The sequence below is a fragment of the Eptesicus fuscus genome, chromosome 16 (assembly GCF_027574615.1).
Source record: "Eptesicus fuscus isolate TK198812 chromosome 16, DD_ASM_mEF_20220401, whole genome shotgun sequence".
Classification (NCBI taxonomy): domain Eukaryota; kingdom Metazoa; phylum Chordata; class Mammalia; order Chiroptera; family Vespertilionidae; genus Eptesicus; species Eptesicus fuscus.
Genome location: NC_072488.1, coordinates 9,848,009 through 9,862,094, shown reverse-complemented (window position 1 = coordinate 9,862,094; position 14,086 = coordinate 9,848,009). Strand labels below are relative to the sequence as shown.

Sequence of the window (14,086 nt, the reverse complement as noted above, 5' to 3'; positions counted from 1 at the left end):
CCATACATAAAATGTGTTAACTTTATTTAAATATAAGCTAGAGATTTTTAGAGTTAAGTATTTTATGTGGTGTATATCAAACAATAGAAAAGACATCACATTAAAGTTAATAGGCTGTAATTTGTGTTATCTTTTAAATACTTTGAGTATATGTTATAAGATTACAAACTTCAGGTTCTTTTGAACTCTATTTTGGTATTAGTTTTCTTTTTATTTTTAGATTGTTATTGTAGTTTTATCTGCAGGTAGGATATATACAATATATCTTTGGTTAAATTTCCCCCTCCCCCCCAGGTTCTTTTTATTACAGTAGGCTATAAGATCCATGAGAGCAGGCTCTGTCTTATTTTCACCCAGCTGTTGTATTTCCAGGCATGGTCCAGCATCTGACACATAGAAGATGCTTAATAAATATCTGTTAAATGAATGAAATAGCATGGTAAGGAGCGTCTCCTTTGTGAAAATCATGATGATCGAACTTTGAGAATAGAGGATAAATAAAGCACAGTTCCTATTTTCAGGAATCTAAGTATGCACAGTGTTATATATATGAGAAATTATTATTTTGTGTTTTTTTTGTTAATCCTCATCTGAGGATATATTTTTAAAAATGTTTTTATTGATTTTAGAGAGAGGAAGGAGAGGAAGAGAGAGAGAAACATCAATTAGCTGCCTCCTGCACGTCCCCTACTGGGGATCTAGCCCACAACTCGGGAATGTGCTCTTTATTATCTTTAAGGACAGATAGTCTTCCTGGCTGGCTTGGCTCAGTTGGTTGGGTTTGCTGGTTAGATTCCTGGTCTGGGCATATGTGGGGGTTTCATGGGGGAGGTGTTGTGCAGGAGGCAGCTGATTGATGTTTCACTCTCACATCAGAGTTGCTCTCTCCCTCTCCCTTCCTCTCCCTGTAAAAAAAATCAATAAAAAACACAGAGATTGTCATGATCACAGCTGTATCCTGAGTGCCTACAGTAGTGCCTGCTAGATATTGTTCAGTAGTTTTTGAGCAAATGAATGAAAAGTGTGCCTCATTTTAAATTATTTTTATATGGACAATCTTCATTTTACTTACTGCATTTTGCCTGTCTGACCATTTGGTGGTAACCTAATAAGGAAATCATGCCAGGGTTAATGCTGTTTCATTTAATCCATGCAACAACCCTGTAAGACAGGTGAATAGGTACTCCTATTTTGCAGTTAAGTAAATTGAGTTGCTGAAGAGATTAAATGGCCAGTAGAAGGTCAAATAGGTAATATCTAAATCTAGTTCTGGTTCAATGGCCAGTAGAAGGCCAAGTAGTAGGGATAATACCTAAATCTAGTTCTGTCTTCTCCACTTGTATATCACGGTCTCATGTGTATTTGTCACTACTCTTTGATGGTGTTCAATCATTGGTTTCCACAAACATCTGAAAAAGTGAAGAAGGCAGCTGTTGTATAGTCAGGAAATACTGTGCATGCTGTGTATAGACAGATTTTTAGTAGACTATCTGGAGTTGTGTCTAGGATTGCATTGGGACTGAAAGTGGGAACAGTAGCCTGTAGGGATATGAAATATAGAACAGCGATTTTCAGTAATTGCTTGCTGCTTGATTTCAGGGGGTGGGTGTAGGGAGAGGAGCAGGCATATTGTGAGATCATTTAGCAATATCCTTGCTTCCCAATATTTTAAAAATGGCTTGGGAAAAAAATCCCTATAAAGAGACTAGTTTGGGGCTTGTGGTCTCCAATAGAGGTGTACTTGTGCTACCATCTTTCCCTCTGCTGGGTGATACTGATTTATCAGTGTGTGCATTTTCTTTTATGCTCTGGGAATTATTTATCTCTGGGGTATGCACATGTTTTCCATTTGAGAAAAATGTTCATACTTGAAACATCTTGAAAAGACATTATATGGCATATTTATGTATGAAGATAGATATTGGTGAATTAAACATCTTTAGTATTATTAGTTTGTGTCTGTATTCTAGGACCCAAATCGGGATCTCTGAAGCAGTGGGGCTTCAGATACTCATAAAATATGTTCTCTAAACTTGCCAGACAGGTACTTGGGAGGTAATTAAGCCTAACTTTTGGTGGTGGGTGTTGCTTTTTTACTTTGTTCTTGTATTCAATCAACAAATGTTTATTGGGCAGCTACAATATTAAAATGTGAGTGCCATGTGGGCAAGCATTTTAGTCTCTTTGGTTCACTGTTATAGGGCTGCCATGTTGCAACAGTCAAAGAGGCACCATCCATACTCTAGTCTATGTATAAATAGCACCTCTTGGAGTTGTGCAGTGCATTCCTTGTGTGTTATATGCTGCAAGTAATATCCTCATACAGTGTCCTTTGGGGCTTGGTTTGGGAATTTCTTTGAGATACCCAGGAATGAATAGAGCAGGCGTCCTCAAACTACGGCCTGCGGGCCACATGCGGGTATTTTTGCCGTTTTGTTTTTTTACTTCAAAATAAGATATGTGCAGTGTGCATAGGAATTTGTTCATAGTTTTTTTTAAACTGTAGTCCGGCCCTCCAACGGTCTGAGGGACAGTGAACTGGCCCCCTGTTTAAAAAGTTTGAGGACCCCTGAAGTAGAGTATTCATGTACTTAAAATAAATAAAGCCTCGCCTTAGCCAGTTTGGTTCAGTGGATAGAACATCGGCCTGTGGACCAAAGGGTCCTGGTTCCATTCCGGTCAAGGCCACATACCTCTGTTGCAGGCTCCTCCCCGGCCCTGGCCCTGGTCAGGGCTCGTGCAGGAGGCAACCAATCGATGTGTTTCTCTCACATTGATATTTCTCTCTGTCGTTCCCTCTCTCTTCCACTCTCTCTAAAAATCAGTGGAGAAATATCCTCGGTGGGGATAAAAAAAAATTGCTCTAGTTTCTACTTCTAGGAGTAGTATATACAGGTTCCTATATCTTCACACCCTGCCAATATTTGGAATTTTGTATATATATATTTTTTAATACATATTTTATTGATTTCAGAGAGGAAGGGAGACGGAGAGAGAGAGAGAAACATCAGTGATGTGAGAGAATCATTGATTGGCTGCCTCTTGCACGCCCCCTACTGGGGATCGAGCCCACAACCCAGGCATGTGCCCTTGGCTGGAATCGAACCTGGGACCTTTCAGTCCACAGGCTGACACTCTATCCATTGAGCCAAACTAGCTAGGGCAGAATTTTGTATATTTTTAATTGCTCTTCTTTGATTATTAATGAGTATGAGCAACTCTTAATGTCACAGTCATGGAAATAATATGGCACTGCCACAAAAATTAGTATTTTTTAATTAAAATAAAAAAAATAAAATTAGTATTTTTTAATTTCCTCACTTCTGAAATGCTTATTGATATTTTTTGCCCATTTTTCTATTTTCTGCTGGATTTGCTATATTTTCTTATTTTCCAAGAGTATTATTTATCAGTAACTTAAAAATTTTTTTTTTATTGATTTCAGAGAGGAAGGGAGAAGGAGAGAGAGATAGAAACATCAATGATGAGAGAGAATAATTGATTGGCTGCCTCCTGCACCCGCACACTGGGGATCGAGCCCGCAACCCGGGCATGTGCCCTGACCAGGAATGGAACTGTGACCTCCTGGTTCCTAGGTCGAAACTCAACCACTGAGCCACACTGGCTGGGCAAGATCAGTGACTTTTAACCTTTCTTGTTTCATAGTAAGGGATACTGTTTACATTGTGGCCCTGTACACACATATAATTTTGCCTTTTTTTATTTAGGTCTTTGATTTATCTTATTGATTCTATGAGACAACCTGTCCTTTGTAGAGGCATTTTATAATACAATAAATTCCCATGTATGTTCTTTTCTGATCTCTTTATTCTTTTGTGTTGGTTATTTTCGTGGCAGTGCCATGTTATTTCCATGACTGTGGCTTGAGATATGTCTTAATATCCTAAAAGGCAAGTTCCTCCTCTTTATTTTCAAAATTGACCTAGATATTCAAGGATCTTTATTTTTTTCATGTACATTTCCAATTAAGATCAGAGTTCCTCAAAAGATCCAACTAGAATTTTGATTGGGAATGTATTTGAATTCCTAGATTAATTTGCAGAGAATTGACACCTTCGTAGTAAGTTGTCAAAGCAAGGCATATCTCTCATATAACAAACACAGTTTGTGTATTTCTTGTGGAATTTGATGCTTTCTTTGTGACCTAATATAGTGTCAGTAATTTGTTTGTGTGCTTGAGAAAAATGTGTATTTTCTGTTAGATGTAGAAAAATATAAATATATGCTAGGAAACATTAAGAGATGGAAAATTTAGTATGAATTTATTGATTATTCAGATAAACTCCTATTTTGTTCCATATTAAGATTCTACATAACTTTTTTATTGTCCAAATTCTCCTAGGATACGTATAAATTAACTTTATTTCAAAATAGTTTATGATTTTTTTCTTGCTTTATTCTTTGACATATAGGTTATTGAAGTATATTGCTTTTCTAAACAGTTGGGCGTTTATTTTCTAATTATCGTTTTGTTACTTGTAGTTTAATACAGTGTGTTCAGAGAACTTACTCCATATAATTTGTTCTGATTTATATTTGCTACCCTATTTATGCTTAGTTTTGGTAAATGTTCCATGTATGCTTTATTGTTGTTATTTATTGCTCTTAACACCTAAACTTCTGTGTTTTTTTTTTTAACTCTTATATTTCTTTAAAAATTATATTTCCTTTAACCGCATACTTTTTTTTTTTTTGGCAATCTCTTTTATTTTTATCACTAGAAATTTTTTTTAAAAAATATATTTTATTGATTTTTTACAGAGAGGAAGGGAGAGGGATAGAAAGCTAGAAACATCGATGAGAGAGAAACATCGACCAGCTGCCTCCTGCACATCCCCCACTGGGGACTTGCCCGCAACCAATGTACATGCCCTTGACCAGAATCGAACCTGGGACCTTTCAGTCCGCAGACCGACGCTCTATCCACTGAGCCAAACCGGTTTCGGCTAACCACATACTTTTTAACATGCTCTTGTAATGTTCCACCTCCCTTTCTGCCCTATATTATCTAAAATGTTCTTTTTAAAAAAATTTTTGCCAGAGGAGTGAGGATATTTTTTCCATTGATTTTTAGAGAGAGTAGAATGGAAGGGGGAGGCAGGTGGTGGTGGGGGGGGGGGGGGGGAGAGAGAGAGAGAGAGAGAGAGAGAGAGAGAGAGAGAAGACACTGAGAAGACACTGATGTGAGAGACACACATTGATTGGTTACCTTCCACATGAGCCCCAACTGGGGGCAGGGATCAATCCTGCAACCCAGGTATGTGCCCTTGACCGGAAGTTGAACCCACGACCCTCTGGTGTGTAGGCCGACACCCTAACCACGTAGCAACTCTGGTCAGAGCTAACATTTCTGATTTAAAAAAATATATATATTTATTTATTGATTTCAGAAAGGAAGAGAGAGGGAGATAGAAACACTGCCTTCTGCATGCCCCACAATGGGGATCGAGCCTGCAACCCAGGCATGTGCCCTGACTGGGAATCGAACTGTGACCTCCTGGTTCATAGGCCAATGCTCAACCACTGAGCCATGCTGGCCGGGCTTCTGATTTTTTTAAATGGTTGTAAGTACTTTGCCTTTTCTTTGGAATTTTTTTAGTTAACAATACATTTTACTAAGGTACCAATTTGATTATCTATCTTACTGTGTGGCAAAATATTTTATTTTTATTTAAAAATTAAGAAATAAATATTTCAAACAATATGGACGTTCATAAAAAAAAAAAAAAAAAAAAAGGATGTTCCCCTTTTCCCTTAATTCCTCCAGTTTGTTCTTCCTAGGGATAAACACTGTTAAAACTGGTATACATCTTTCCAGACTATTGCACACGTGTCTGTATTTATATGTGTATATTTTTGACAGAAATGGAATCATACCATATATACTACTTAAGTTAATTAATTAAAAAATACATGTTTCTTTATTGATTTCAGAGAGGAAGGGAAAAGGAGAGAGAGAGAGAAAAAAACATCAATGGTGAGAGAGAATCATTGATCGGCTGCCTTCTGCATACCCCCTACTAGGGATCGAGCCCGAAACCCAGGCATGTGCCCTTGGCTGGAATCGAACCTGGGACCCTTCAGTCCGTAGGCTGATGCTCTATCCACTGAGCCAAACCAGCTAGGGCTAATTAATTTTTTTAAGTTAACTTTGTGTCATCTACATTCTTAAGTATCCATTTTTCTTAATGGCTTTCTAATATTTTGTTGTATCATTGTGTGATCCAGTCTTTTGGCTGTTCTCTGTATAGGTTGCCTCCATATTCTTTTTTTACTTTTTATCCTCACCCAAGGATATGTTTATTGATTTTAGAGTCAGAGAGAAACATTGATCGGTTGCCTCCTGTCCCCGAAACCTAGGTATGTGCCCTAACTGGGAATCAAACCTGCAACCTTTTGGTGTATAGAACCATCTGGCCAAGGCGCCTCTGTGTTTTTAATATTATAAGTAATGTAGCAGGAAATGACTTTTCTCTTTTAGGTGAAGTAGAATTATTGGATTAAAGATATATGTATTTTAAATTTTTACAGGTTTTACCAAATTGTACTATTAAACAGGCTAAAGCAGTATGTATCCTACTCCCCAATACTCTAAGCACCCTAAGTTTTTATATCTTTTACTGGTTGATTTAAGGAGTTAGGCTTTAACTTCCTTGAAGGACAGAGACTATCTCATCAAGTATCTTTAGTATCTGACACAATAATAGGTGCTTAATACATTTTCTTTGTGGAAGGAATGAATCACTAAAGATAATTAATAAATTTATGAGGTTCTGTTAATCCTACAAAGCCTTGAAACAAGTATCCTTATTTGAGATTATCTATTTATAACTTATACTACCTCACCTGGTTCTTCTAACAATTTTATGAGGTAAATTTTTGAATTTCAATGGTAGTGCTGTAGTATAAGACTGGTTCTGTCAAACTTTTAAGCCTGGCATTTTTCAGTGCCCACATTGTGTCTTTCTCTCTCTCTCATTTTAACTTTGTGATATTTTCAGATTAAAAAAATTACCAGGAAGAAAAATGCATTTTAAATTATAATGGTCTATTTTTACCTTTTTACAATGCCTAAGCTTATTTCTGTGTATTTTTTCCCTTTCCATATTCTTTAATAATGATTGTTTAGATATATTAAACTAGTAAGCCAGTACTCTTGTGATATTTGAGGAAAATTGAGGACATTGTGTGTCCTTGAGTTTTAGGACTTTGTAGAGTAGTACTGGCTCTGAGTGAATAAGTAGCAGTGAGAGTTTTGTTTTCTGCAGTCATGGTAACTGCTGCCTCTGTGCATTCGTTTTACAAATGAAAGAAAAAGAAATTGACTCTACTTCTAAGCTTTCAACAGGAATACTTATTTTTTTTTTAAAAAGGCAGAAAAAAGGCTGTTCTATAAAGGAAATTGGAAAACATTGATTGCACCCATATACTTTCTGATCTAGCCTGGGGGATAGTGCTCCTCATTCTTTTTCCTGTCTCTCCTAGGATCTTTTTTGCATCAGTTATCTTTCTCTTTAAAATTTAATTTTATTGTAATCTCTTCTTTGATTCCTTTTCTTCTCTTTACAGGAAACCAGGTCATCTTATCTTTTCCAAAAAGGAAATCCTTTCCTGACTTCTTTGACTTTGTGACCTCCTTAGACTATTTTTTATTGTCTTTCTTAGTTCTGAGACTTCCTATAAAACTAACTCTGTAGTCATCACCTATACTTTCTCACCACCCAGTTCTTCATCTAGTGATTTCCAGTCATCATTTTGCAGAAATTGTCCTATCAGAAGGTACAGTGACTAATTTACTTAGTAGATTACCAATGCTCAGGTTTATCAGTTCTCCTTCTGTTTGGTCTTTTTGGAGCAAACTTCTCTTCTCCGTTTTAGTGAGACACTATTTTTCTTTAGTTTATATGAGATCCTTTCTGCTCATCCCTTTAATGTAGGCATTTTTAAAGATTTTGCCTTTTTTGTTTTTTCATTCTTATATTACCTATGATTCTTTTATTACATTTCATATCACTAGTCCTCACCTTATTCTTATTCAGAGCTGCATTTCCTATAACCTGATAGACATCTCCCTAGATTTTGGGCTAGAATTCTAAACCTAACTTTAAAAATCAGAATTCAGCCTTACACTTCTTCCTTAAACATTTGTCTCCTGGCCTCCCCCTACACCCACTAAAAATCAACAACCACTTTTTATACTTGCCTTATTGTCTTAATTTGAATAGAGGTTTCACCAATATCTTAGTTATTTTGCTTTCTGGAATCAATTTCTTATTTTCTCCTTTTACAATTCTAGATGAGGCCACCATCAAGTCTTGAATTAATTTAGTGGCCTGCTAATTTATTTGTTTCCTTCAGTTTCTCATTTTTTAATGCTATGTTTGGAAATATTCTTTTAGTCTTTACATTAAAGTCTAGGTTCTGGATTTCTGACAAATTCTGATCTGGACATGAAGCCTTCCCTGAAAACCTATGTAGCATAAAATCTCTGTTTCATTATTTTCAAGGTCTTTTGTCTAATTGTATGTGATTTGTGGTAGAGTAGTAGTCAGTATTTGTGGTAGTTGATGAGACTTGAGGAGAAAATGATTTTTTCAAATTGGAAAAATTATCTATTTTAGAAGATTAGAGTTTAGAGAAAAAAGTCACTTAGGTTGGATGACTATCTTTTCATTGTACTTTTACTTTTGTAGCATTTGACACTGTTACTAGTGGTAGAGTACTATCTATTGTTCCTCTGACCATTCGCTCCATTATTATGTTGTTATGAAATAAAGTCCACATCATTTATGATGTTTTCCTTCATCTCTACTAGCAGTTCTTATTTTTAATTTTTTGCTTTCAGAGAATTGTATACTTATAGTACTTAATATAATATGCTATATATCACCACTGTGACTATTTGTGAACTCCATAAATTGTATATTGAGTTCAGATACGTCTTAAATCTATTTTCCCACTGCTCCCAAGTCTTATATACACAGTAGGTTCTCAATAAACGTTTGTTAAGTGAAATTATTCCCTCAGTCTGAGATGCCTTTTTTATTCATGGATTGAAATGACTCTGACATAGATTGCTAAATGACTGTGGGTAGATTGCAACATCTCTCTTAAACTTTTTGGCCTGAAACTAGTAACGCCTTTCCTCAAAGGATTACGTTATAATTAACTAGTAAAATTCTTTGAAGATGAAAAAGTCAAAGTTGAACCTATGATTATCCTATTAAAGGTAAGCTGTTAGTATCAGTTTTGTAGGTAAAAGCTTTCCCCAAAGCTTGAAGTTAATAAAATGGTGCTGAAGTAATCACTTTGCACATATGTACATCTTGTTCATTTGCTTTACTTAAATCTCTAGATTTCCTTAGAGGGAGGGATCTCTTTGTAATGCTATTTATTCTGAGGTTTCTGTCACAGAGCCAAGTAAAGATTGAAACCCTTCCATAAGAGAAGTATTATAGTTCAGTGCAGTGGTTAGGATGATGTGCCTCATATTATACTTAAAACTGTATTATGTGCCAGAGGTCCTCAAACTTTTGTATACTAAGAATCATTTGGAGGCCCTCATTAAAAATATCTCACCTCAAGAAATTCTAGTTTAACAGGTTATGTTTCTTCAGTGAGCAATTCAGGTGACTTCTGGTTCAGGTAGTATGTGGACAACACTATGAGAGATGCTTTGAATGGAACTGAAAAAAGCCAGTAGAATATGAGAGACTGACCAATAAACATAAACTCATTTAAATAGATAATTAGAGTTATATAATAACTCAAATTATTTCAAGTTATATAACTAAAATATTTTATTAATTTTTCTTTATTTGGGAAAATCTTGCTTTTTTTTGATTGCTGTTGTGTGGAATTAAAAAGAAATAGGATGGCCTGGCCGGTTTGGCTCAGTGGATAGAGTGTTGGCCTGCGGACTGAAAGGTCCCGGGTTCGATTCCGGTCAAGGGCATGTACGTTGGTTGCGGGCACATCCCCAGTAGAAGATGTGCAGGAGGCAGCTGATGGATGTTTCGCTCTCATCGATGTTTCTAACTCTCTATCCCTTCCTCTCTGTAAAAAATCAATAAAACATATTAAAAAAAAAAAAGAAATAGGATGCTTAACTGGCAGGGGAGATACCATGATCATGAAGGTGGTTTTCCCAGGGTGAGGCTAATCCATAGCACTCCGGATGTGCTGAACCCTGCGATTTCCCCAAATGTGGGAGACTCGATTGCATAATTTGTAGTAGTGGGGGACTGCGTTCGTGCTCTCCCCTGAAAAAAAAAAGAGGGTCATTTTTTTTTTAAAATTAAAGAACTTAAAATCTTGCTAGAATCTCAAGACTTGGATCTTGAATACCACTTAAATACCAGGTAAGCTGTTAGTATCAGTTAAAAATTTTTTTTTTAATATTCTATTTTTATTGGTTTCAGAGAGGAAGGGAGAGAGTTAGAAACATCAATGATGAGAATCACTGATCAGCTGCCTCCTGCACGCCCCCTACTGGGGATCGATCCTGAAACCCGGGCATATGCCCTTGGGACCCTTCAGTCAGATGCTCTATCCACTGAGTCAAACCAGCCAGGGCTGTTAGAATCAGTTTTGAATACATAATGCTAATTGAATATAATTAATTGCCAAAATGTATTGTACATTTGCAGCTAGTAGAGGGGAAAGGTCAATTAGTAGATTCTTCAGATAAGATTCAGGGTAGAGATGGATCTTAAAGAGTGAGTGGTGTGATTTGATTAAAAGAAGTAATGCTGGCTTGGATATCTAAATTGGTAAAGTAGTTTTATAGGTATCAGTTTTTGTGTTCACAAATATGCCTTAGCTTAGAGCAGATGACATTGCTTCCTCACCGCGTGCTTGTTGAATGTGTTATAGCACTGCTTTTCAAATCCTAATGTGGGGAAGAATCCTCTGGGGATCTTGCCAAAAATGGTTTCTGATTGGGGTGGAGCACAATCGGAGTGACAGATGTAGTCTATTGAGGATAGTTTGGAAGTAGCTAACCAGTTTTTCTTGGGAACTTAAACTGATAAGTTGTGATGCATGTTAACAACTAACATGTTTATTATTCTTAAATAGACACTCTGATGTTTGAATTTTTAGTTTTTCTCTCTGTGCCTTTTAGTAAGCGTGTGGTCTTGTGGCTTTAAAACTAGCTCATTGTAAATGTATTAAATCACAAAATTAGAAATTGGTCTTTCTGTAAAAAATTTGTTAGTAAGTGAATTAATTCTATAGGCTGTAGTTGGGTACTTTTAAATAAACATTGTATTTCTTATGTTTGTTTGCTAGTGGCTGTATTTTTACTAATTATTTGAGTAATATAGTTGTCTTGCTTTGGGATAATATGATATAGAAGTCTGCATTTATGAAATGTATAGTTTTTATATATATTTTAAAAAGAAAATTGTAGCATAAAAGGAGACCAAATTGAAATATCTTTATATGGTACTATATTGAAAATGATCATATGTTCCTTTGAAATACTGATCTAAAATGTCAAGTGTAAAGTATTAGCATATGAACTAAATTGTCTCTAAAGGAAAGATCCTTCCCTCCCCTCTCTTTCCCATCTGCCTAGTGTCCAAGGAATTGCCTGGTGAAGAGGAGACTGCTGTGCAGAGAGTGATTTTCCTGTAGTTTGAGGATATGCAGCTGGTAGGCAATAATGGAAGTATGGTAGATGGAGGTTTCAAAAAATTGAAAGGGAACATAAAAAATAAATACATGGCCCGGCCTAGTGTGGCTCAGTTTTTTGAACATCATCCCATGCACCAGGAAGTTGTTGGTTAGATTCCTGGTGAGGGCACAAGCCTGGGTTTTGGGCTTGATCCCCAGTTGGGGCATGCAGGAGGCAGCTGACTGATCTTTCTCTCTCATCCATGTTTCTATTTCTCTCTCCCTCTCCCTTCCTCTCTTTGAAATCAATAAAAACATATTAAAAATAAGTAAATAAATGTATGTGTTGAAGATGATGGAAATGAGGTTTCTCTCTGAGAAGGGCTTAGAAACAGAAAAGGGAAAGGTGTGGAATTAGAAGCATTAGTGTACACACATTTGTTGTTATTTATGCACAGATAAATAAATAGGCATAGATGTGTGTGTGTGTGTGTGTGTGTGTGTACGTACATTTTCCCGTATATTTTTTAGTCTCTCTGCTAACAGGACTCAATAGCAGTAAAACCCCCAGTAACAGTGAGTGCACCTATTGCCCAGATGTTGGTTTCTAGGTACCATCCTTGACTGAAAGGAACCAGGGCTCCTTGCAGAAATAGCTAATTCTAGGGTCAGGGAGGGAAAGTACAAGATTAGATATTTCTTTTGTGGCAGAAATAAGGAAATATTCAAAATGATGGGGACATGTCAAAAGGATACAGGAATTACTTTGAAAGGGCTCCAAATGGCCAAAACTTTTATAAATTGAGTAATTAGAGGCCCGGTGCATGAATTCGTGCATGGGTGGGGTCCGGCCAGCCTGGCCAGGGGGAGAGGACATGGGCGGTTGGCCGGCCGGCCTGCCTGCTGGTCGAACTCCTGGTTGAGGGGACAATTTGCATATTAGCCTTTTATTATATAGGATATACACTGAGTGGCCAGATTAGTATGCATTCAGAGATCATAATAATCTGGCCATTCAGTGTAGATTCCACAGTGCCTATTGATATAAATATATGAGTAAATGAATTGGGCAAAGTGGGGAGGGGAAAGCTCTTTAAAGTAGAATGCCAACTAAAAAAATGTAGAAGGAATGATGGGATTAATCATTGTCATAAATGTATTGAATAAAGGCAAGAATAGTCAATGAATGCTAAGGCTGGTGGGTGGTGGTTTGATGAAAAACAGGATATTGCTGAATTATCGGAATAATTCCACATACTCTAATGAAACACAAAGGGAAAAATAAGACTTTACAGTGGAGAAATCTGGTGGACACCAACTTGACCAGGTGATCAAGGTGATAATGATGGGTAGGTGTAGTAGTACTAGTATGCACAATATAATTTCTGTATATTCTTTCCAAGAATATATGGCCTGAATCTGGTTATGAGGAACATCAAATAGACCCAGATTGAAGTTCATCCTTGGGAATGAAAGGCTTTGTACTCTTTACACTCAAGGTCATAAAAGATGGGGAAAGACTAAAGAACTGTTTCATATTGAAGGAGACAGAGATCTGATAACTAAATACAATATGTGTTCCTGGATAGGATCCTGAACCAGAAGGGAAAGAGAGACATGTTGGGACATTTGATAAAATTTCATGTGTCTGGATTCGCTCTGTGTTATGTCAGTGTTAATTTCCTGATTGGGTGGGTTGTATGATGCTAATGTAACAAAGTGTCCTTGTTTTGGGAGGTACATGACGGAGTATTTAGGAGAAGAATGAGGAATCATATCATAAAATGATATACACACATCTTTTCTATAGGCTTGACACTGCTTTAAAATATAAACAACACTGAACATACTTTTCTAATTTTTGTTTCTGTCGTTACAGATTATTACATTTTGTTACACTTGTAGAGTGATTCATTCAGTAAATATTTATTGATTGAATAAATACTGTACTTTATGCAATTTAACAATTCTGTTAATAGGAATAATAAATGCATTTTTCACTGTCTTTCAGAAATCTGAGGTTGATGGTAGTTTAAGTGATAGCCACGTGTCTCCTCCAGCCAAACGCACTTTGAAACAACCTGATTCTGTTTGCAAAGACAAATCAAAATCACGAAGTACTGGTCAGCGAGAGGAATGGAACATAACAACTGGACAGGCAAGGTGAGAAGTGAGAACTCATCGATTATTTTTTCATGAATGATTGGATGTGATTTAGAGTTGATGTTAATGCTAATTTTCTTAAATTGTAAAGCTGTTAGTATTTAAAACTACTTAGAAATTGTATTAAATTTACCTTATAATTTCTGTATATAATTTTTTCTAAATATGCCATAGAATATGTTTTGTAGTATATAATAGAAACTTATTACGAAAACAATTGGATTTCGATAGGTCTTAAATATGCATATATATGTATATATATGTATAGTCTTGAAAAAAATTT

The 14,086-nt window shown here is 36.2% G+C and overlaps 1 protein-coding gene and 1 non-coding gene across 2 annotated transcripts in view; both read left to right on the top strand.

Annotated features, from left to right (window-relative positions):
* The window catches only part of ATAD2B (ATPase family AAA domain containing 2B), a 117,306-nt gene that overhangs the window by 4,365 nt on the left and 98,855 nt on the right, over positions 1 to 14,086 (top strand). Inside the window, exon 2 of the mRNA XM_054727877.1 lies at positions 13,652 to 13,803. Within this exon, the coding sequence (XP_054583852.1) occupies positions 13,652 to 13,803 (152 nt within the window). The remainder of the gene's footprint in view (positions 1 to 13,651; positions 13,804 to 14,086) is intronic.
* Positions 10,123 to 10,286, top strand: LOC114230389 (U1 spliceosomal RNA). Its single transcript, XR_003616281.2, has one exon. It is a non-coding gene; the product is annotated as a U1 spliceosomal RNA (small nuclear RNA).